This window comes from Schistocerca piceifrons, chromosome 3, assembly GCF_021461385.2.
Source record: "Schistocerca piceifrons isolate TAMUIC-IGC-003096 chromosome 3, iqSchPice1.1, whole genome shotgun sequence".
Lineage (NCBI taxonomy): Eukaryota > Metazoa > Arthropoda > Insecta > Orthoptera > Acrididae > Schistocerca > Schistocerca piceifrons.
Window position 1 is genome coordinate 878,820,198 of NC_060140.1, and position 22,333 is coordinate 878,842,530.

General features: G+C 36.8%; 1 protein-coding gene across 2 annotated transcripts in view; it reads right to left on the reverse strand.

Annotated features, from left to right (window-relative positions):
• Positions 1–22,333, reverse strand: part of LOC124789640 (WD repeat-containing protein 19) — a 316,330-nt gene that overhangs the window by 154,567 nt on the left and 139,430 nt on the right. For both annotated transcript variants that reach the window (XM_047257070.1, XM_047257071.1), the window contains exon 8: positions 7,425–7,649. In XM_047257070.1, the coding sequence (XP_047113026.1) occupies positions 7,425–7,649 (225 nt within the window). The remainder of the gene's footprint in view (positions 1–7,424; positions 7,650–22,333) is intronic.

Below are 22,333 nucleotides of genomic sequence, written 5' to 3' on the forward strand. Positions count from 1 at the left end.
TTTAATCAAATACCTAAGGATTACAATTACAAACAAGTTAAATTGGGAATGAGATTTCCAAACTGCAGCAGAGTGTACACTGATGTGAAACTTCCTGGCAGATTAAAACTGTGTCCTGAACCGAGACTCGAACCAAGGACCTTTGCCTTTTGCAGGTGAATGCTCTACCGACTGAGCTAACCAAGCTGAATCATGATCAGTCCTCACAGCTTTACTTCTGCCAGTACCTCATCTCCTACCTTCCAGGAGAGCTTCAGTGAAGTTTGGAAGGTAGGAGATGGGACACTGGCCGAAGTAAAGCTGCAAGGACAGTTTGTGAGTCATGCCTGGATAGCTCAGTCAGTAGAGCAGTTACCCGTGAAAGGCAAAGGTCCAGAGTTCAAGTCTCAGTCTGTCACACAGTTTTAATCTGGCACAAAGCTTCAATTTAAATTGATACCATCAAATATATAGCATAGAAGTCAAACTAAAGACTGTTTTATTGGCAGAACACTTAGAAGATGCAACAAATCTACTAAAGAGTTTGCATACATTATGGTTCCAGGCTACTGCTGTGTATGGTACAGTACATTTACCAAACAAGACTCTCGGAGGACATTAGTCAAGTTAAAAGATGGCAGCTCATTTTGTACTATCACCAAATAGGGGAGAGAGTGTTGCGAGTGTGATACGCATGATGGATTGGCAATCATTTTTTTAAAAAAAGGGGGATTTTGATATGACAAGATCTTTCATGAAGTTTCAGTCACCAACTTTCTCCTGTTGTTGTTGTTGTTGTTGTTGTGGTCTTCAGTCCAGAGATTGCTTTTCTGCAGCTCTCCATGCTACTCTATCCTGTGCTAGTTTCTTCATCTCTCAGTACCTACTGCAACCTACATCCTTCTGAACCTGCTTAGTGTATTCATCTCTTGGTCTCCCTCTAAGATTTTTACCCTCCACAGTGCCCTCCAATACTAAATTGGTAAGCCCTTGATGCCTCAGAACATGTCCTACCAACCGATCCCTTCTTCTTGTCAAGTTGTGCCACAAACTTCTCTTCTCCCCAATCCTATTCAATACCTCCTCATTAGTTATGTGATCTACCCATCTAATCTTCAGCATTCTTCTGTAGCACCACATTTCGAAAGCTTCTATTCTCTTCTTGTCCAATCTATTTATCGTCCACGTTTCACTTCCATACACGGCTACACTCCATACAAATACTTTCAGAAACAACTTCCTGACAATTAAATCTATACTCTATGTTAACAAGTTTCTCTTCTTTAGAAACACTTTCCTTGCCATTGCCCGTCTACATTTTATATCCTCTCTACTTCGACCATCATCAGTTATTTTACTCCCCAAATAGCAAAACTCCTTTACTACTTTAAGTGTCTCATTTCCTAATCTAATTCCCTCAGCATCACCCGATTTAATTTGACTACATTCCATTATCCCCGTTTTGCTTTTGTTGATGTTCATCTTATATCCTCCTTTCAAGACACTGTCCATTCCATTCAACTGCTCTTGCAAGTCCTCTGCTGTCTCTGACAGAATTACAATGTCATCGGTGAACCTCAAAGTCTTTATTTCTTCTCTGTGGATTTTAATCCCTAATCCAAATTCTTCTTTTGTTTCCTTTACTGCTTCCTCAATATAGAGATAGAATAACAAGGGGGATAGACTGCAACCCTGTCTCACTCCATTCCCAACCACTGCTTCCTTTTCATGCCCCTTGACTCTTCTAACTGCCATTTGATTACTGCACAAATTGTAAATAGCCTTTCGCTCCCTGTATTTTACCCCTGCCGCCTTCAGAATTTGAAAGAGAGTATTCCAGTCAACATTATCAAAAGCTTTCTCAAAGTCTACAAACGCTAGAAATGTAGGTTTGCCCTTCCTTAATCTTTCTTCTAAGATAAGTCATAGGTCAGTATTGCCTCACGTGTTCCAACATTTCTATGGAATCCAAACTCATCTTCCCCAAGGTCACAGCTTCTACCAGTTTTCCCATTCGTCTGTAAGGAATTCGCGATAGTATTTTGCAGCTGTGACTTATTAAACTGATAGTTCAGTTATTTTCACACCTGTCCACACCTGCTTTCTTTGGGATTTGAATTATTATATTCTTCTTAAAGTCTGAAGGTATTTCACCTATCTCATACATCTTGCTCACCAGATGGTAGAATTTTGTCAGGGCTCGCTTTCCCAAGGCTATCAGTAGTTCTGATGGAATGTTGTCTACTCCCGGGGCCTTGTTACGACTTAGGTCCTTCAGTGCTCTATCAAACTCGTTACGCAGTATCATATCTCCCATTTCATCTTCATCTACATCCTCTTCTATTTCCATAATATTGTCCTCAAGTACATCAGCCTTGTATAGACCCTCTATATACTCCTTCCACCTTTCTGCTTTCCCTTCTTTGCTTAGAACTGTGTTTTCCATCTGAACTCTTGATATTCATAGAGGTGGTTTTCTTTTCTCCAAAGGTCTCTTTAATTTTCCTGTAGGCAGTATCTATCTTACCCCTAGTGATACATGCCTCTATATCCTTACATTTGTCTCCTAGCCATCCCTGCTTAGCCATTTTTCACTTCCTGTCAATCTCATTTTTGAGACGTTGGTATTCCATTTTGCCTGCTCCATTTACTGCAATTCTATATTTTCTCCTTTCATCAGTTAAATTCAATATCTCTTCTGTTACCCAAGGATTTCTACTAGCCCTCGTCTTTTTCCCTACTTGATCCTCTGCTGCCGTCACTACTTCATCCCTCAGAGCTACCCATTCTTCTTCTACTGTATTTCTTTCCCCCATTCTTGTCAATCGTTCCCTAATGCTCTCCCTGAAACTCTCTACAAACTCTGGTTCTGTCAGTTTATCCAGGTCCCATCTCCTTAAATTCCCACCTTTTTGCAGTTTCTTCAGTTTTAATCTACAGTTCATAACCAATAGATTGTCGTCAGAATCCACATCTGCCACTGGAAATGTCTTACAATTTAAAACCTAGTTCCTAAATCTCTGCCTTACCATTACATAACCTATCTGAAACCTTTCAGTATCTACAGGTCTCTTCCATGTATACAGCCTTCTTTCATGATTCTTGAACCAAGTGTTAGCTATGATTAAGTTATGCTCTGTGAAAAATTCTACCAGGTGGCTTCCTCTTTCATTCCTTAATCCCATTCCATGATCATCTACTACATTTCCTTCTCTTCCTTTTCCTACTATCTAATTCCAGTCACCCATGGCTACTAAATTTTCATCTGTCTTCACTATCTGAATAATTTCTTTTATATCATCATACATTTCATCAATCTCCTCGTCATCTGCGGAACTAGTTGGCATATAAACTTGTACTTCTGTGGTAGGCAGGGGGTTCATGTCTATCTTGGGAACAATAATGTGTTCACTATGTTGTTTGTAGTAGCTTACCCGCACTCTTATTTTTTTATTCATCATTAAACCTACTCGTGCATTATCCCTATTTGATTTTGTATTTATAGCTCTGTATTCACCTCTGACCAGAAGTCTTGTTCCTCTTGCCACCAAAATTCACTAATTCCCACTATATCTAACTCTAACCTATCAATTTCCCTTTTTAAATTTTCTAAGCTACCTGCCTGCTTAAGAGATCTGACATTCCACACTCCAAAAAAAGCCTTTTTTTTTCTCCTAATAATGATGTCCTCCTGGGTAGTCCCCGCCCAGAGATCCGAATGTGAGACTATTTTACCTCTGGAATATTTAACCAAGAGGACGCCATCATCATTTAACCATACAGTAAAGCTGCATGCCCTCAGGAAAAATTATGGCTGTAGTTTCCCCTTGCTTTCAGTCGTTCACAGTACCACCACAGAAAGACTATTTTGGTTAGTGTTACAAGGCCAGATCAGTCAATCACCTAGATTGTTGCCCCTGCAACTACTGAAAATGCTGCTGCCCCTCTTCAGGAACCACACGTTGTCTGGCCTCTTACCAGATACCCCTCCATTGTGATTGCACCTATGGTACAGCTATCTGTATGGCTGAGGCATGCAAGCCTCCCCACCAATGGCTCTGCTATATATTTTCGCCAATTTGTACAGCAACTACGGATTGTGTGTAAGGTTTATTTTGTAATTTAACTGTTGATAGTACGGCTCTTGCACCTGGCAGTGAAACGTAGAAGAAAACAAAGTGACAATGAAACCGGCAGGCCTTTGTATTATATTTTGATCACTATCGCCTACTTATGGAGAGATGAGCACTGTAAGAAAATAAGAGAAGAATTTAGGTGTTCATTTTACCCATGTTCTACTCAAGAGCGAAACAGTCGCAAAATAATATGTAAGTAGTTCTATGAACTTTAAACCAGACACTTAAGTATGAATGCAAAGTAATCATTTAGATGTAGAGTTTGTTTCTGGAATGTAAATACAGAACACTGACAACATATTTAGTTCTTTGATTGTAGCATTGGTATTTTATTGCATGGGTACTCTCTATATTATTTTCATTAGTCTTGTTTGCATGAGGAAAAGTTTTCTGCATCAGTGATTACAGGGATGCGATTTGCTATTATAAAATGTGTTATGTTCATAACACAAACATTTTACAGTGTTTATATCCCATGACTGCCTGAGGATTCTGAATGTATAGCTGAGACTGCCCAGTTTTTTTAGCAGTTTGTCTCTATGACAGTCCCACCAATGTGTGCTATAAGTCCACTCCAGAAAATTTTGTCTCAAATCCAAACTGATGTTTGGTCAACAACCTCCCTTTTTCTTATTTTTTTGTTAGAAGTGCTGTTATATGACTGAATATGATTCTCAATTACCTTAGGAATACTTGTGAGTAATAAAAACAGGGCAATAACTGTTTACACCATATACATCCCCCTTCTTGAAGGTTGGACTTACCTTTGAGGTGTTTAATACTTCTGGAAACACTCTCCACTTATTGAGTTGTTAATCACATTACACAGGGGTAAAACAATTTCCACAGAAATATTCTTTAATAAATAATCTAAGATACTGTCAACTCTACATGAGAAAGATGATTTTGTGGCTCGTGATTTTTAATGTATCTTGTTCAGTTACTGGGTCAGTAAAACCTACCTGTCTAATGTAGGGAATGAAATTTTATATGATTATACTAGCAGGAACTCCTGGCAATAGTTTATTGGCAATATTTGGATGGGGGTGAAGGGGTGGGGGGGAGAAAGGTAGGAATAATAATTAAATAACTTTGTTTCATTTAGTTAGAGGTACATCAGCAAAAATAAAACTGGCATTCTACAGGTCAGTGTGTGATGTGTTAGATTACTTAATCAGGTAGGTAAGTTAAAGAATTTAAAAATGGAAATGAACAGGTTGACATTAGAAATAATGGAAATTAGTGAAATGTGACACTAGGATGAAGAGAAGAGAGCTTCTGCTTATGTAAATAGAGGGTTATTAACAGAAAATCAAATAGGGGTAATATAGCAGTGGGATAATGATGAATAACAAAACAGGAATGTGGGGACGCTACATGAATAGCACAGTGAACACATTATTCTGACCAAGATACAAAGCCAACACCTACCACAGTAGTAGAAGTTCGTACATCAACAAGTTCCGCAGATGAAAGAATGTATGATGAAATAAAAGAAATTTGTCAGACAGTTAAGAGAGATGAAAATTTAATTGTGACAGGTGAATGAAAGAGGAAGCTGCCTGACAGACCTTTTAAAAATCACAAAAGTAGGTTGTATATGTTCAAGAAACCTGGGAACAATGAAAGGTTTCAGACTGATTATATATAGCCCGACACATTTTAAACTATAAAACATTTGCAGGGGCAAAAGTGGACTCTGACCATGATTTATTGTTTATTAACTGTACATTAGAACTGAAGAAATTTTAAAAAAATAGGAAATTAAGGTGATGAGACCTGGATAAATTGAAAGCTTCAGAGGCTGTTAGAAGTTTAAGAGGGAGAATTAGGCAATTGTGGACTGAAGAGGTGAAGACAACAAAACAAAAGATGAATGCATAGCACTGAGAAATCAAATGGGAAAGGTAGCAGAGAATCACATAGGTATAAAGAAAACACCTAGTCGAATGCCCTGGATAAAATAAGAATGTTGGATTTAGTTGAGAAAAGTTGAAGAAATAAAAATGCTGTACAGGAAGGAGGCAAAAGGGAATACAGTCACCTAAAAAAGGAAAACAACAGAAAGTGCAAAATGGCTAAGCAGGAATGGCTAGAGGATAAATGCCGAAAATATAAAAATACTGCAAAGGAAGGAGACGAAAGGGAATACAGTCACCTAAAAAAGGAAAATGACAGAAAGTGGAAAATGACTAAGCAGGGATGGCTAGAGGCTAGATGCAAAGCTGTAGAAGCATGCATAACTACAGCGAACATACATGCTGCCTATCTTTTCTTCAGAACATAGAAACAGCAGAATGGATATCGAGGAGAGGAAAGTTGGAATATGGAAGCAATATGTACAGAGTCATACAAGAGAAACAGAAAAAGAAGTAGGTAAAAATGAAATAGCAGACATGATAGTAAGAGAAGTTACAGTGGTTGTATGGAAGTACACACTTTAATCAGTTATGTTACGTTAAATGTAGCTTATTTGCCTGACTTTAACATGACTAAATGGGAAACTGAAAAATCAAATTTACAAACTGATTAAGTTTTTAACAATAATATTAACAATCTAGAACAAATGTTTACATTTTTATCAAAAATGTAAAGTAGAATCAAATGAGTTGGTTCTTAATAGCAAAAATGAGAAAAACCAAATTTTGTCAATACAGGGCCATCTACCACAAACTGAACAAAATTTATCAGATAAATCCTAGGTATTTTTTGGCGTGGAATCAGAATATGCAATAAAGAGAGGGGCTTCCCATTTGAAAATAAAATTTTGATCCCCCCAGAGGGGCAGAGGGGGTTATGGGGTGGCCAGTTTTAGCATAGAGATGTCTCCTTTGAAAATATTAACTTTTCATCTGGGATTTTTTCATATGATGCATATTTTTTGAGATATTTAGTTGTTCTGAGTTAAAACAATAAAACAAATATCCTTTATAATTAGCTACTATGCAGTGGCAGAGGTAAGGTGTGTGTGTGTGTGTGTGTGTGTGTGTGTGTGTGTGTGTATGTGTGTGTGCGTGTGTCTGAAATTTTCAAACAAAATCTGTATAATTTCACCTTCCATCCACAGTCAGCAGCACAGATGGCAATCTTTTGTAAAATGTGCTTATCTAGGAATTAAAACTCACACTCATACTCCATAGTTTACCAATTCCAATGTCACTTTACAAATACAAAAAATGAGAATGAAATATTCACCAGCAACTAATATAGCTCCATCAGGAAAACAGAAATCATGCAAAGCATGCAAATTCCTAGAGTTCGCTTTTCAGCTGCCACAAGCAGCAGTTGCACTTAAAAACTGTTACTCACCAGATGCAGTTGCACTTTCCCCTCAGTAAGAGCTGAGGCATATTCAGGTCCTAGCTGGAGACTGTTGACAGTTCCCACATACTGATGCTCTGATAAACTCTGTACTGGCTGCTGTCCCAACTCGTAAAACCATGCATGATTGTTCATGCCTGCTGCACAGTGGTATGGACCCAGGGCTATGAAATTTGGCTCCACTGCCAATTCAACAACTCCTGATGCCTTACTCTGTGAAGAAAAACTTCATGAAAGCATAATTTAATAAACTTTAACAATCAGCGTAAAACACACTTTACACAAATAGAACATCCAAAATAAAGTAAGAAGTTTATCTTATATAAAAGAGTACTGAAAATCAATGAAAGAACAACTAAGCTTGTGTTTGGTGACAACTACATAAGATCTTTTCTGTAAGTACTGGGCCTAGATCATTAATACAAATCTGCTGGAGATTTTATCATAAAATATGACTCTGGCATCAACACACAGCTGCCAGCATTGTTTCCAATATTCACACTTCCTATTGGTCACCAAACAGAAGCTCAGTTAGGCACCCCCTCAAATCCACTTGGTTCACCTTCTCTGAGTCAAAATGATGCTTTCAGGCTCCTTTTGATCTGAGGGAACAAATGAAAGATTGAGGGAGGTGGGGGGGAATCTGGACTGCAGAGTGGTTGAGGCAGTCTTGCCATAAGTGTCTGGCAAGAGCATCTCTCACAGTTAACAACTTATGACTGGATGTGTTATCACAATGGAGTATCCACATATTGGTGAACTCCCTTGAGTCACAACAGACCATAACACTCAAACTTTGAAGCATACCTGCCCACAATTTGCCATTCACATTTCGTCCAGCAGGTACAAATACCTTGTAGTCCACACTGTTTTCATTAGAAACAACTCCTGATTTGCCCACATATGTCTTTTTTGGACCTAGGAGTATTTGTATTATACTCAGTGGTTTGCCTTTTCATCTGCAGATTATAACATGAAATCTAAGTTTCATCACCAGTTATAAATCTGTGCAAAAAATTTGGTACTGTCTTCAAATGTTTCAACCATTGCTGATAAATCGTCGCACAATTTTCCTTCTAATCCTCTGACAAAACATTCAGTATCAGTGCCATGGACCTTGTCCACATTTGCGAATCCATAATCACAACTCTGTGCACACAGAAATTCACTAAATTTAGCGACTCTGCTATCAAATGTAATCGGTGATCACAGCCAAAAATACCTTGCACTTTGTCCCCATATTTATCAATCTGAGGTGTCAGATTTCCAGTACACTGTCCATCTTCAATATTTTCCCAGACTGTGTTAAGTTTTGTATGCCACTCAAAAATATGTATTCTCAGCATGAATCTATATTTAGAAGGATTACAGCATATGAAGATTAGATTAGATTAGATTAGATTTACTTTCATTCCAATTGATCCGTAGTTAGGAGGTCCTCCAGGATGTGGAACATGTCAGAAAAACAACAATACATGACGAATATTTACAACTAAAACAAATAAGCTAATGTACCATACCACAAGTCCCAAGTGGAATGATCGTCATTTTTTAATGAACACTATATGAAAGAGTCATTTTACAAATACTAATGCACTGAATTTAAAATAAAAAAGTTTTTTTATTTATTTATAAGGTAATAAACATGTAATACAACTACTATAATACTTATTTACAATGAACACATTACTGCACTGAAATGGTGCAGAAGTTTGATTGTACTTACTTACACACACACACACACACACACACACACACACACACACACACACACAAATTTTCAATGAACACATTACTGCACTGAAATTGTGCAGAAGTTATATTGTACTTATATACAAATCAGTTGGTTTTACTGAGAAATTCATCAATGGAGTAGAAGGAGTTGGCCACCAATAAATCCTTTAGGCTTCTCTTAAACTGAATTTCATTGGTTTTTAACCTTTTTATGGCTGCTGGCAAGTTATTGAAAATGTGTGTTCCTGAACAATGCACACCTTTTTGTACAAGACTAAGTGACTTTAAATCCTTGTGAAGATTATTCTTATTTCTAGTATTGATTCCATGAATTGAGCTGTTGGTTTGAAAAAAGTGATATATTTTTAATGACAAATTTCATTAAGGAATAAATATATTGGGAAGCAGTAGTTAGTATCCCTAGTTCCCTAAACAGGCTTCGACACGATGTTCTTGAGTTCACACCACATATAACTCTTACTGCATGTTTTTGTGCCCGGAAAACTTTAGCTTGTCTTGATGAATTATCCCAAAAAATAATCCCATATGACATTATGGAATGAAAGTAAGCATAGTATGGCAGCTTTTTCATTTTTGTATCCCCCATGTCTGACAAAAATTCGCATTGCAAACAGAGATTTGTTAAGACGTTTCAGCAGTTCTGTGGTGTGCTCCTCCCAGTTGAATTTATTATCAAGCTGTAATCCCAAGAATTTAACACTGTCCACTTCTTCTATCTTCTTGTCATCGTATGTTAGACATATACTCGTGGGACACCCCTTACAAGTTCTGAACTGCATGTAGTGTGTTTTTTCAAAGTTTAGTGACAAAGAATTGGCTAGGAACCAGTGATTAATGTCCACAAATATTTTATTGGCCGATCTTTCTAAGACTACACTTGATTTGCTATTTATTGCAATGTTTGTATCATCGGCAAACAAAACAAACTTGGCATCTGGTAATGTTACTGATGAAAGGTCATTGATATACACAAGTAAAAGTAAGGGCCCCAAAATGGATCCTTGTGGGACCCCACATGTAATTAGTTCCCAGTTAGATGATGCCTGATAGCTTGATACATGTCTCTTTCCTAATAACACCCTTTGTTTCCTGCCAGATATATAAGATTTGAACCATTTTGCAGCATTTCCTGTTACACTATAATATTCTAATTTACTTGAAAGGATATTGTGATTTACACAGTCAAATGCCTTTGATAGATCACAAAATATACCAGTTGCCTGCAATTTTTTGTCTAATGAATTAAGCACATTTTCACTATAAGTGTAGATAGCCTTCTCAATATCAGAACCTTTTAGAAATCCAAACTATGACTTTGACAGTATGTTATTTGAGATAAGATGGTTATAAAGCTGACTGCACATTACTTTTTCGAAAATTTTAGAGAATGCTGGCAACAGTGAAATTGGACGGAAATTTGATGCTATTTCTTTATCTCCCTTCTTAAATAGTGGCTTAACTTCAGCATATTTCAGCCATTCAGGAAATATTCCATTGATAAACGACTGGTTACACAGATAGCTTAATATGTTACTTAGCTCAGAATCACATTCTTTAATTAACTTTGTTGATATTTCATCATACCCACTAGATGTTTTTGATTTTAAAGATTTTATGATGGACATTATTTCTGTTGGGGTAGTGAGGGTCAAATTCATATTATGGAAGTTACTTGAAATGTCTGGTCTGAGGTATTCCATAGCAGCATCTACCGAACCTGACAACCCCATCTTTTCAGTAACAGTTATAAAATGTTTGTTAAAAAGTTCTGCAACACTATACACATCTGTCACCAATGTACCATTTACTCTTAATGCTATTTCTTCCTCTTCATGTCTGGTTCTACCAGTCTCCTCCTTCACTATATCCCATATTGTCTTTATTTTGTTGTCTGATATGACTATCTTTTCCTTGTAATATATTTGCTTTGACATCCATATTACAGTCTTTAATATTTTGCAGTATTTCTTATAATGTGCTATAGCATAAACATTAGAAATGTTTTGGATTGACAGATACAGTTTTCTTTTTGTTTTACAAGATATCCTTATTCCTCGAGTAATCCATGGCTTCTTTGTAGACTTTGCTCTAACCTTGGTAAGTTTTGGGGGAAAGCAATATTTGAATATGCTTCTATAGCACACTTGTTCAGTTCAGCACAAAATTAGACAGTACAATGTCATTCAATTGTTTGCTGCATCTTGACTTTTAATACAAGCAATGAACACACTTTCCCACCAGGCGTGATGTACACGCCACAAAGACTTGGAGGCAACTGAGTTGATCTCCTAGCTGAATAGTTGGCTGATAATCATCAAGACCTTAAAATCTAAGGAAGGCACAGAGATAGAACAACAAAGTTGACTCAAGTGATTAAGCAGGGAAGTAACATATAATTGGATAGGAGATACACACCAGGACATGGTAAAATTGATATCACCAATGATGAATTATGGTGGCAACAGAAAGAGATGTGAAGGCCTAAGAAGCAATGGCTGGGAAGGTGTGTAACAAAGTGTGTTGACTCCTGTAATTTAACTTTGCATTTCTCATCTTTTTGTCATGATGGGGGAGAGAAGGGTGGCTCTGCTGTAATGGCCCATTTGACTGATCAGAGAGAGCAAGACTGTCCACAAGCTGGAACAGCTAGTTCTAGATTAATATTACTGTCATGTGTTAAAAGTGTAGGTAGGCACTTAACATACCATCACTATTAAGTTTCATAAAATTTCACAAATGTTAATTTGAAGCTAAATGTTGTTCTTGAGAATACTAAAAATACTACAAATATCTGGAGGGAGACATTTTTAAATGGTATCAGAAAGCTTATTACACCTTCCAGCATCTCTTTGTCAACATGAAACATGGGAATGTGATGAGCACAAATTCCACACTCTTGCTACTTTTAATCTGTAACATCCATAAATAAGAGTAATCAATTATTGTAGAAGCAACTGTCATTGTTGAATGAGCAATGAAACAGAATTTATAGAGGGTTTAATTAAGAGGGGCAAATCAGCATTCAATTTTATATTGTGTTTGAAGTGAGCCCGTACAGATTGCATTATTAGCAGTGTCAAATGCTTACAGAGTGAGCAGAAGCAGGTGCTAGTGTGAGGGTGCAGTGACTTGCAAAAACAAGGAGGCGGAGGAACACAGCTCCAGAAGAGATGGACAAAACTAAAATGAAGTATCCATGGACAGATACCTTTCCTACCAGTGCCCTCTGTCAAATAAAACATAATTCTGTCAGAAACAATTGGTGCCAAGATGGCCGCCGAGTGAGTGACGCCAGAAACCATTTCCAGAAAGTTAAGTGATTTAGACAGGAATATAATTTAGTTTAAGGCCGACAACAAATTAAATATGTGCATTAGTGTATCGTTTAGTCTTGCCATTAAAGGTTTGACTTTTCTTTGCGTATTTTTTCAGAAAACACGAAAAGATCGTAACTTCGCGAAGTCGCGCTTAGGCTTAAATTTTGTAAACGTGTTTGTTTCTTGTTTCACGGTAATTTAACTAGTTTCTCGGTAACAAATAAGTAAACGACCGTAAATAGCGTATAACTTCATTGTTGTAATACAGATTTCAGAAAAACAGCGTAACTTTATATCAGAAACTTGCCTATATACATTTGTTTATAGGCTTAATTCTCGTAACGTTTTTGGAGAATCAAAGTTAAAGTATCTCGTTTAATTGTCCTTTTTTTCATTCCATCGAGTGAAATATATAATAAATAGCATATACCTTCATTGTTTTAATACAGATCTCAGAAAAACAGCGGAATTTTAAATCAGAAACCTTGCTTATATACATTTGTGAATAGGCTTAATTCTTGTAACGTCTTTTTTGATTTTCGGTAATTTAATTGATTTATTCTAGCTAAAGTATTATTTTTGCCATGAGTGAGAAGTGCCTGACTTGCCATAGAATTGTTAGTTCCGGGGTTTGGTGTGATGGATGTGGTAGTTTTTTTCACTGGGGGGACTGCAGTGGCATGAGTGTTGGGAAAGTAGATCAGGCTCATCAGTGGTTATGTAGGATTTGCAGCAGAGATAGGAAGATAGTGGAACAGGAGGGGAAAATTGCTGCCCTTCAGGCTGAGCTAGATCAGGCTAGGGAAGATCTGGACAGGTTAAGGAGGGAGAAGGGCAAAGAGAGGTGGGAAGTGGCAACAGGTAGCAGAAGGAACAGGCCTAGAACTAAGTCCGACAGTTTTGTGGTGAATGTCAAAAATAATTTTGACCTGTTGCTTCAGTTAGAAACTGATGAGCCTCAAGCAGAGGTAGGTGTAGACAGGACACAACAAACTTTCAATAGGAAATTGAAAAAGAATGTAGGAAAGTCAACGAAAAGGAAGAAAGCTTTGTTGTTAGGCAGTTCTCATGCCACAGGTGTAGGCCAACTTCTGCAGGAGGAATTAGGACCAGAATACCAGGTCACAAATTTTTTCAAACCAAGTGCTAGTCTGGATCAGGTGACAGAGGATTTAGGTTCACTCTGTAAAGGATTTACCAGGGAAGACACCGTGGTTATTGTGGGAGGGCCAGGGAACAGCATCAACAGAGAGCCTGGGTACATTATAGAGTGTGACCTGGTAAAGATTGCGTCGGCATCGAGACACACCAATGTTGAATTTGTATCTGTCCTGAGACGTCATGACTGGCCTCATTTGAACTCTTCTGTTGGGAGAGTTAATTTGGAGTTGGAACAGCTGCTTGGGTCGGGTGCGGGGGCTCATATTGGTGTGGTTCCTGTTGATTATCTCAGTAGGTGGGACTATACCAGGCACAGCCTACATCTCAACAGGAAAGGGAAGGGGAAACTGGCTGGGGTAATAGCAGGAAATTTAAGGGGGGGAGGCACTGCCACGAATGGTAAAATACCAGTGGTTACAGGTGTTGGAGCAGCACCTTTTTTAGGATAGGTAAGACAGAAAGATGTCAAGTTCTACGAGAGGTCAGGATTGAAACAAATCTTCAGTTTAGGAAAGAAATTAAACAGCACAATTCTAGCACATTTGATCACCAATCACAGCTATCAATTATAAATTTTCACCAATCATCAGAAATTTTATCTCCACCAAGTTGTATCTCAGTCCTAAGTAATTGTATTGATGAATTAAAGTCACCCAACCCAGTTGACATAATCTGCCTCTCTGAACACCATGTGACCACTGGTATAGGAACTAGGCCTAAGCACAATGAGAAACTCAGACAGGAGAGTACTGCAAATGTTAGAATAAGGAAAGGTTCTCATAAAAGTATAATTAAAAATAATGTAAGTATATTTCATCAAAATATTGGGAGTTTAAAGAATAAAGTAGATGAGCTTCTGGTTTGTTTAGAAGATTTAGAAGCTGAGAATGAAATAGATATACTATGCCTGTCTGAGCATCACATTGTTACTGATATGGATAAGGTAAATGTAAGTGGATATAAGCTCTCTGCACATGTAATGAGAGAAAATATGGAGAAAGGAGGAGTTGCCATATATGTCAAAAGTTATCGTTGTGCAAAAAGTATAGAAACAAAAAAGTTTTGTGTAGAGAAACATACAGAAGCATGTGCCTGTGAGCTTAAATTAAATAAAGGCACATTTATAATTGTAACTGTATATAGGTCCCCATCAGGAAATTTTCATCTATTTTTGAAAAATTTGGACTCCTTGTTGTGCTATCTGTCAGACAGGGGGAAGCAAATTATTATTTGTGGGGACTTCAATGTAGATTCTCTGAAAGAGGGTAATAGGAAAAATGACCTTGAAGTATTACTCGGTTCTTTCAATTTGACACCCGTTATTGATTTTCCTACTCGGGTGGTAAAGGATAGCAGCGCACTGATAGATAACTTCTTTATAGACCAAGATAAGTTTAACCAGATAAATGCTCAGCCTGTTGAGAATGGTCTTTCTGATCATGGTGCACAGCTAATTACAATATATGACATAGCTCCATTCAGCAATACTAAACAGTCCTCCAAAGTAGTACGTTCAGTCAACGATTTAACAATTGCAAATTTCAGGGAAAGCCTACAGCAGTTAGACTGGGATGAGGTGTACCGTGAACCTGATGCCAATTTAAAATATAATTTATTTCATGACATTTTTGTAAATGCATTTGAAAACTGCTTCCCCAAGAAAATAGTTAAATATACTCGTAAGAAACCTTGTAACAAACCATGGCTTACTAAGTGTATAAAAATATCTTGTAACTGGAAAAGGGAAATGTATCTGACAGCAAGAAAGAGTAGTGACCCAGAAACTATCAAAAATTATAAAAACTACTGTGTTATATTAAGAAAAGTTATTAAAAAATCCAGGAGTATGTGTATCATGTCTGAAATCAGCAACTCTGATAATAAAATTAAAACAATTTGGAATATTATTAAAAGAGCAACAGGTCAACCAAGAGCAGAGGAAGACAGTATTACCATCAAATTGAATGAAAACTTTACGAACAAAAAGTCAGAAGTTGAAAATATTTTTAATAATCATTTTCTAAATGTTGTGGATATAGTAGGATCCAGGTGTTCATTAGAAGATGCTAGGCTGTTAATGGAAGAGGCCATACCTATGCAATTTGATACAATTGAAATCTCACCCACTTCTCCCTCTGAAATTAGGAAAATAATAAACTTGCTTAAAAGCAAAAACTCACATGGAATTGATGGCATTTCCAGCAAAATACTAAAAGCTTGTTCTCAACAGATAAGTAAGATTCTCAGCCACCTGTGTAATAGCTCTCTGGAACAGGGCATTTTCCCTGATAGACTGAAATATGCTATTGTTATACCTTTGCATAAAAAGGGGGATAGATCTGATGTCAACAATTACCGTCCAATCTCCCTTCTAACAGCTTTATCCAAAATTTTTGAGAAAGTAATGTATTCAAGAGTAGCTTCACATATCTGTAAAAATGAAGTACTAACAAAATGTCAGTTTGGTTTCCAGAAAGGTTTTTCAACAGAAAATGCCATATATGCTTTCACCAGTCAAATTTTGAATGATCTGAATAACCGAACACCACCCATTGGGATTTTTTGTGATCTCTCAAAGGCTTTTGATTGTGTAAATCATGAAATTCTGCTAGACAAGCTCAAGTATTGTGGCATGAGTGGGACAGTGCACAAATGGTTTAATTCGTACCTAACTGGAAGAGTGCAGAAAGTTGAAATAAGTAGTTCTCGTAACATGCAAAGATTAGCACATTCCTCAAACTGGGGAACTATCAAGCATGGGGTTCCACAAGGGTCAGTCTTTGGTCCTTTGTTGTTCTTATTATATATTAACGACTTGCCATTCTATATTCATGAAGAGGCAAAGTTAGTTCTCTTTGCTGATGATACAAGTATAGCAATCACACCTGACAAACAAGAATTAACTGATGAAATTGTCAATACTGTCTTTCAGAAAATTACTAAGTGGTTCCTTGTAAACGGACTCTCATTGAATTTTGATAAGACACAGTACATACAGTTCCGTACAGGGAATGGTATGACGCCATTAATAAATATAGACCTTAATCAGAAGCATATAGCTAAGGTAGAATATTCCAAATTTTTAGGTGTGTCCATTGATGAGAGATTAAATTGGAAGAAACACATTGATGATCTGCTGAAACGTTTGAGTTCAGCTACTTATGCAATAAGGGTCATTGCAAATTTTGGTGATAAACATCTTAGTAAATTAGCTTACTACGCCTATTTTCACTCATTGCTTTCATATTGCATCATATTTTGGGGGAATTCATCACTGAGGAATAAAGTATTTATTGCACAAAAGCGTGTAATCAGAATAATAGCTGGAGTCCACCCAAGATCATCCTGCAGACATTTATTTAAGGATCTAGGGATATTCACAGTAGCTTCTCAGTATATATACTCTCTTATGAAATTTGTTATTAACAACCAAACCCAATTCAAAAGTAATAGCAGTGTGCATAACTACAATACTAGGAGAAAGGATGATCTTCACTATTCAAGATTAAATCTAACTTTGGCACAGAAAGGGGTGAATTATACTGGCACTAAAGTCTTTGGACACTTACCAAATAGTATCAAAAGTCTGACAGATAACCAACAAGTATTTAAGAAGAAATTAAAAGAATTTCTGAATGACAACTCCTTCTACTCCATAGAGGAATTTTTAGATATAAATTAAGAAAAAAAAATATTTAAAAAATAAAAAAAAATAAAAATAAAAAAGAAAAACAAAAAACACAAAAAAATTAAGTTGTTATATTAACTTAAGTATGTTGTTAAATTAACCTAATTATGTCATGTATTAGAAAATTCGACTCGTTCCACATCATTACGAAATATTGTATTCATGATCCATGGAACTAGTATTAATCTAATCTAATCTAATCTAATCTAATTAGCATAAAGCAGGAAGCAGTGACAAAAATTATATAAAGCCACAATTTTGTAATTCGAGTACTGGGGAGTCAACAAGGACAAGTTAAACTTTAGCACATTCAATTTCATGGAAAAGATGGTGGCTGACATTACAGAGGCACAGAGAGAGGGAAGGGTGACAGGGACACCAGAGTTATGCCACTGGAGCTCTGGGTCACACAGGATGGATGTGCATCAGAATCACTAGCCCAAATCTCATAAATAAGCTTCACGGTTTGCTATGCAACCCGTGTGTATGAAGTTATTTGCATGTAGGTTATGGAATTTTATAACAGTGAACAAAAGTTTGATTTGGAGTGTGACAACATCAAAGGTATAGATGAATGTAGTTCACTTAGCAAAGCTTATTGTGTGCAACAACACAGATGCTGTTGGACACGGTAAGTCACTTGCTGCAGTTGCTCCTGCTGCTGCATTTCTTTTTTGCGGTCAAGCAATGATCGATGATAACCTGTTAGTTAAGATCACAGTTAATGTCAGTTGTGGGACTTTATTGGGGCAGGACTGTGTAGTCTGGTATCATTCCTTTGTAAAAGATCCTGGCATTATGCATGGAAGACTCACATGGCAAAAAGAGCATTATAGTCAGGAGAGCACAACTGAGATTAGCCTAACTGTGACAATATTCATTACAAATCTGAACCAGATGGAGGCAGCACCAGTGACATAAGCATCACACCGAGGGGCATAACCACACGGCCGCCATCATAGTTGATTCTGAATTGCACAGTACGGAAGTGGTAGTGTTTATGAAACTTTGTAAGGTCTTTCATATCTAGTTTGCTGTACCACAATATGTCCACATCTCCTTTTAACAACTTCTGTAGCCAGTTCTGAAGGCAAGATCCTTTAAAAAAAGTTGTGACAGCTGGACAAAAGTACATTAATCGTCATACATCACTATTCTCATCACTGATATCTCCTGGAGTCATGTGCTCCAACACAGTATTAAGGCTGTGTGCTGAACAAGAGTGTTTCTTATATTGATGAAGTGCTGCTACAATGTATTGACCTCTGTTGGCAACAAACATGATGTTTAGCACAGTTCTGAATAAATCGAATGACCATAATATTTTTATCAGTTCATTTTCAATATTTCCTCAAGTTTTTTAAACCTCTCTCTCAAAATCTCTGGCGCACAACACATTTTCCTTCTTCACAATTAATATAATGTGTCACCTCCCACGTAGTTCATTAATGATATAAACATAATTGACTGTTACTGCCTCTCCTAAATAATTGAAAACATTCCTCGCCCCTCTAGAAACAGCTCCATACAGGTGAGCGGGTCTGTCATTTAAATTTCTCAAAATAGTGGTTGGATAAGATAAAAATTGCTTGTCAATCAGTGCACAATCAATAAGGAATTGAATATCTCGAGAAATCCATTTCCACATGCAACTTTGAAAGATAAAATGTCTTTGCTGACAACACAAGAGTTTTTGTTGCACCAACCTTCAAATTTGGTGGGACTTCAAGAAACGTATACGTCTCTCTTAGTATTTAAAAAGTGATTATACTACTTTACCCAGCCTCACACATATTTTAACAAATCTGAAGTCCCAGTTTTGGGTCCAATGTATGAATACAGGTTTTTACATGCAAAATGAGCCCTTATTTCTTTGTTTTCCTTATTTATTTGTTTTTCTTATGTCATGAATCACATAAGCAAATTTCTCCCGGAGTGATGATTTTAACTGGACTTCTTGCAATAATGTGAAATCATCTAGTTTCACCTTACATGGAATTCTGTCCATGGTGAGCATTTCATTAAAGCATTCACACAAATGTTTGCGCTGACGCATACATTGCATGGTCAGTCAGTCATTACAAAGTGTTAAGTGAAGGCAGAACCTGCTTCACAGACTGCACGAAAGATAATGTCATGGCAACACATATCACTAGGTGCAGGTCCGTTGGGTGCAGCTAAACTGGTCATAGCCAGAAGGTAAATGCAGAAACACACTTAAACTTTACCTGGGCCCACAGACTTCAAGTTTTCAGCTAACATTACAACAGACATGCAATGCCGATTCGTACACTCTTATTTCCTGACTGCAGGTAACACAATTTGTCGATAAGCATATGATAATACTGATATTATCCTTTAGTTTTTAACTAAAGGCAATTATTATTGTGGATATATGCTACAGCACATGCTTTTATCTCCAGGATAACAATTACTGTTGATATCTACAGAAATCTGCATCCACATGACCTATAATTATGACACCCATGTTGAAAATACCATCCTTACAATTACTGGGAGAAACATTGAAGAGACCAAAGATATATTAAATATATTTAATGGTATTCAAAAGATAATTCAGTGTAAGAGTAACATAAAGTAGCAGATCAGATCTGCCTGGATAGCTGAGTGCACGAAGTGCTGCTTCTGGGATTCAGGGAGATGAGCCTGCTGTGGACTGAATCTGCCTCACAGATTAATGACAAGGGCTGGTGAGATGGCCAGCCTGGATGTAGATTTTAGTTGCTTTCCCCACACTCAACTAGTAAATATTGGGCTGGCACCCACATTCCACCTCTAATGCACAATACACAAATGTTTAGAAAACGTTCTCACACTTGACCATAGACTTACTCTAGAAACACAAAGACAGGGTACACAGATTCTGTTCTGGGTGGTGGGGAGTGATGGTGTCTCATAGCAGAAAATGGAAAAAGGCAAGGGAAGAAGAAGAAGAAGAAGAAGAAGAAGAAGAAAAATGTAGCAAATCAATAAAATTCCAAAGCTGAGACTGCCAAACCCAGTAATAGCTACAAAATATCTCAGAAGTCAAATACAGTATAACCCAACTTTCATGTTCCCGTAATTAATGTTTCCCCACCATTTACAACATTTTTTTATTGTTCCTGTCAAATTTCCTATGCCCATGATGTTGATTTGCACCTGATTTTGTGTCAACATACTTATAATTTTCCTGCAATTTGCACGTTACAAAAAAATGTTCATGGAGATCAAATGACACTGGCATGATGTTGGCTGTCCAGTAGTTAAGTCTCTTGACACCAGGGCATTCTACTCAGCAGATATGAACCAGTAAACATGTAAAAGTTGGAACAACTCGTGCCGTACCTCCTGCCACTGCCAAGCTCTACTTGGCATGGTGGCTGATGGGATAACTAGGTTTGTTCAAATGAAGTATCATGACCAACCACAACCATTTCAAAGTGCCGGTTACATTTTTTTTTTTTTTTTTTTTTTTTTTTTTTTTTTTTTTTTTTTTTTTTTTTTTTTTCAATGTTGAGCAAAACATGTTTCGAGAATTTATTCTCGTGGTCAAGTGCAGTATTTACATATGTATATTTTGTGATGTTACACAAAAAACAATGTGAGTGATAGTTTGCATGTGTGTGGTTTTCTACATAACTGAGGAGGTTCAGTACTTGATAACCTCAAAAAGACAACTACAGTGCAAGAGACACAGAATAACACATATTCAAACACCACCCAAAATACTTATGTACACATCTGACTTGACAACGAGAAAAAAATTCTCGAAATGTGTCATGCTAAGCATGAAAAACTATTTAAGTACAGCAGTATTTCATTACTTAACAAATGGATAACAGTTGCAGGCTTTCAAAAACCTGAATTATGACATATGAAATTGAGTTAAACATTACAGCTCCCCAGAAAATTATCGATTCCAGTTACTTCAGTAGTTTTTATTAGTTAATAAATCTCTATTAGATAATAAACACATGCCTGACTATTGTTTTCATGCCTGTTATGTACATATATCATACATAAAGTGCAAAAATGCAAGGGGGTATCCTATACATAACTTTTACAGCTTAAAATGTAATTTTCCACATTTTACACCATATTTTTGAAGCCCCTTGGAAAGGGGGGTTCCACTGTAGTCCCTTAACAGAAGTAGATACCACAGAGTACATAGCATTAGAAAAAAAGAAATAAATCAATAATAAAGGAAAACTCAATAAAAAGTTATAGAAAACCTATTAATTGATGACATAAACCTAGTTTAACCTCTTCTTTCCTGGGTGAAGTAGAATGATAGGAAACACTATCTCAAGGTGAGATAAATATTACTAGAATGAGGGAAAGATAACTCTAAATCTTCAACCAAGAAAAATAAAGTGTACAACAAAGGAGACAGTAGATTTAGAAGGTCTTCAAACTGATTTAAAAAATGAACCAGAACACATACATGTGGAACTGAAATTAAATTTTAATGATAAAAACAACCAAATGCACTACACTTGGTCTGTGTGGCTTTCTCATGTGGCTCACCTGACTACAAAATCTAGATACTCAGTTAAAATTTGGTAAAGTTAATCAGTGTCCAAATTATATCTTATTTTCTCCCATGGCAACAAATTTTTGAAATCACATGACTATCCTCAAAGAAATGATTCAAAGGAAATGTGGTAACAGTGAACAAACTACGAACAGGTCACAGGACATACAAGTTCACTGCATTTAAAAAAAAAAAACACTCAAAATAAACTGACTAACTACAACATTTTGACCATTACCACCATGAGATTGAAGGCCATCCAGCAGTCTTACAGGCACATGACACCGTAAGCAAAGTATATAAGCACAGCACAAATGATTGGAGAATCATTCTGATAACAATATAGGCTGTAAAGGGGGAAATTCACTGACCTAAGAGAATCTGACAAAGGACAGATTGTTAGGGCCTGGCACTTTGGGACACATATCTCAGAAACAGT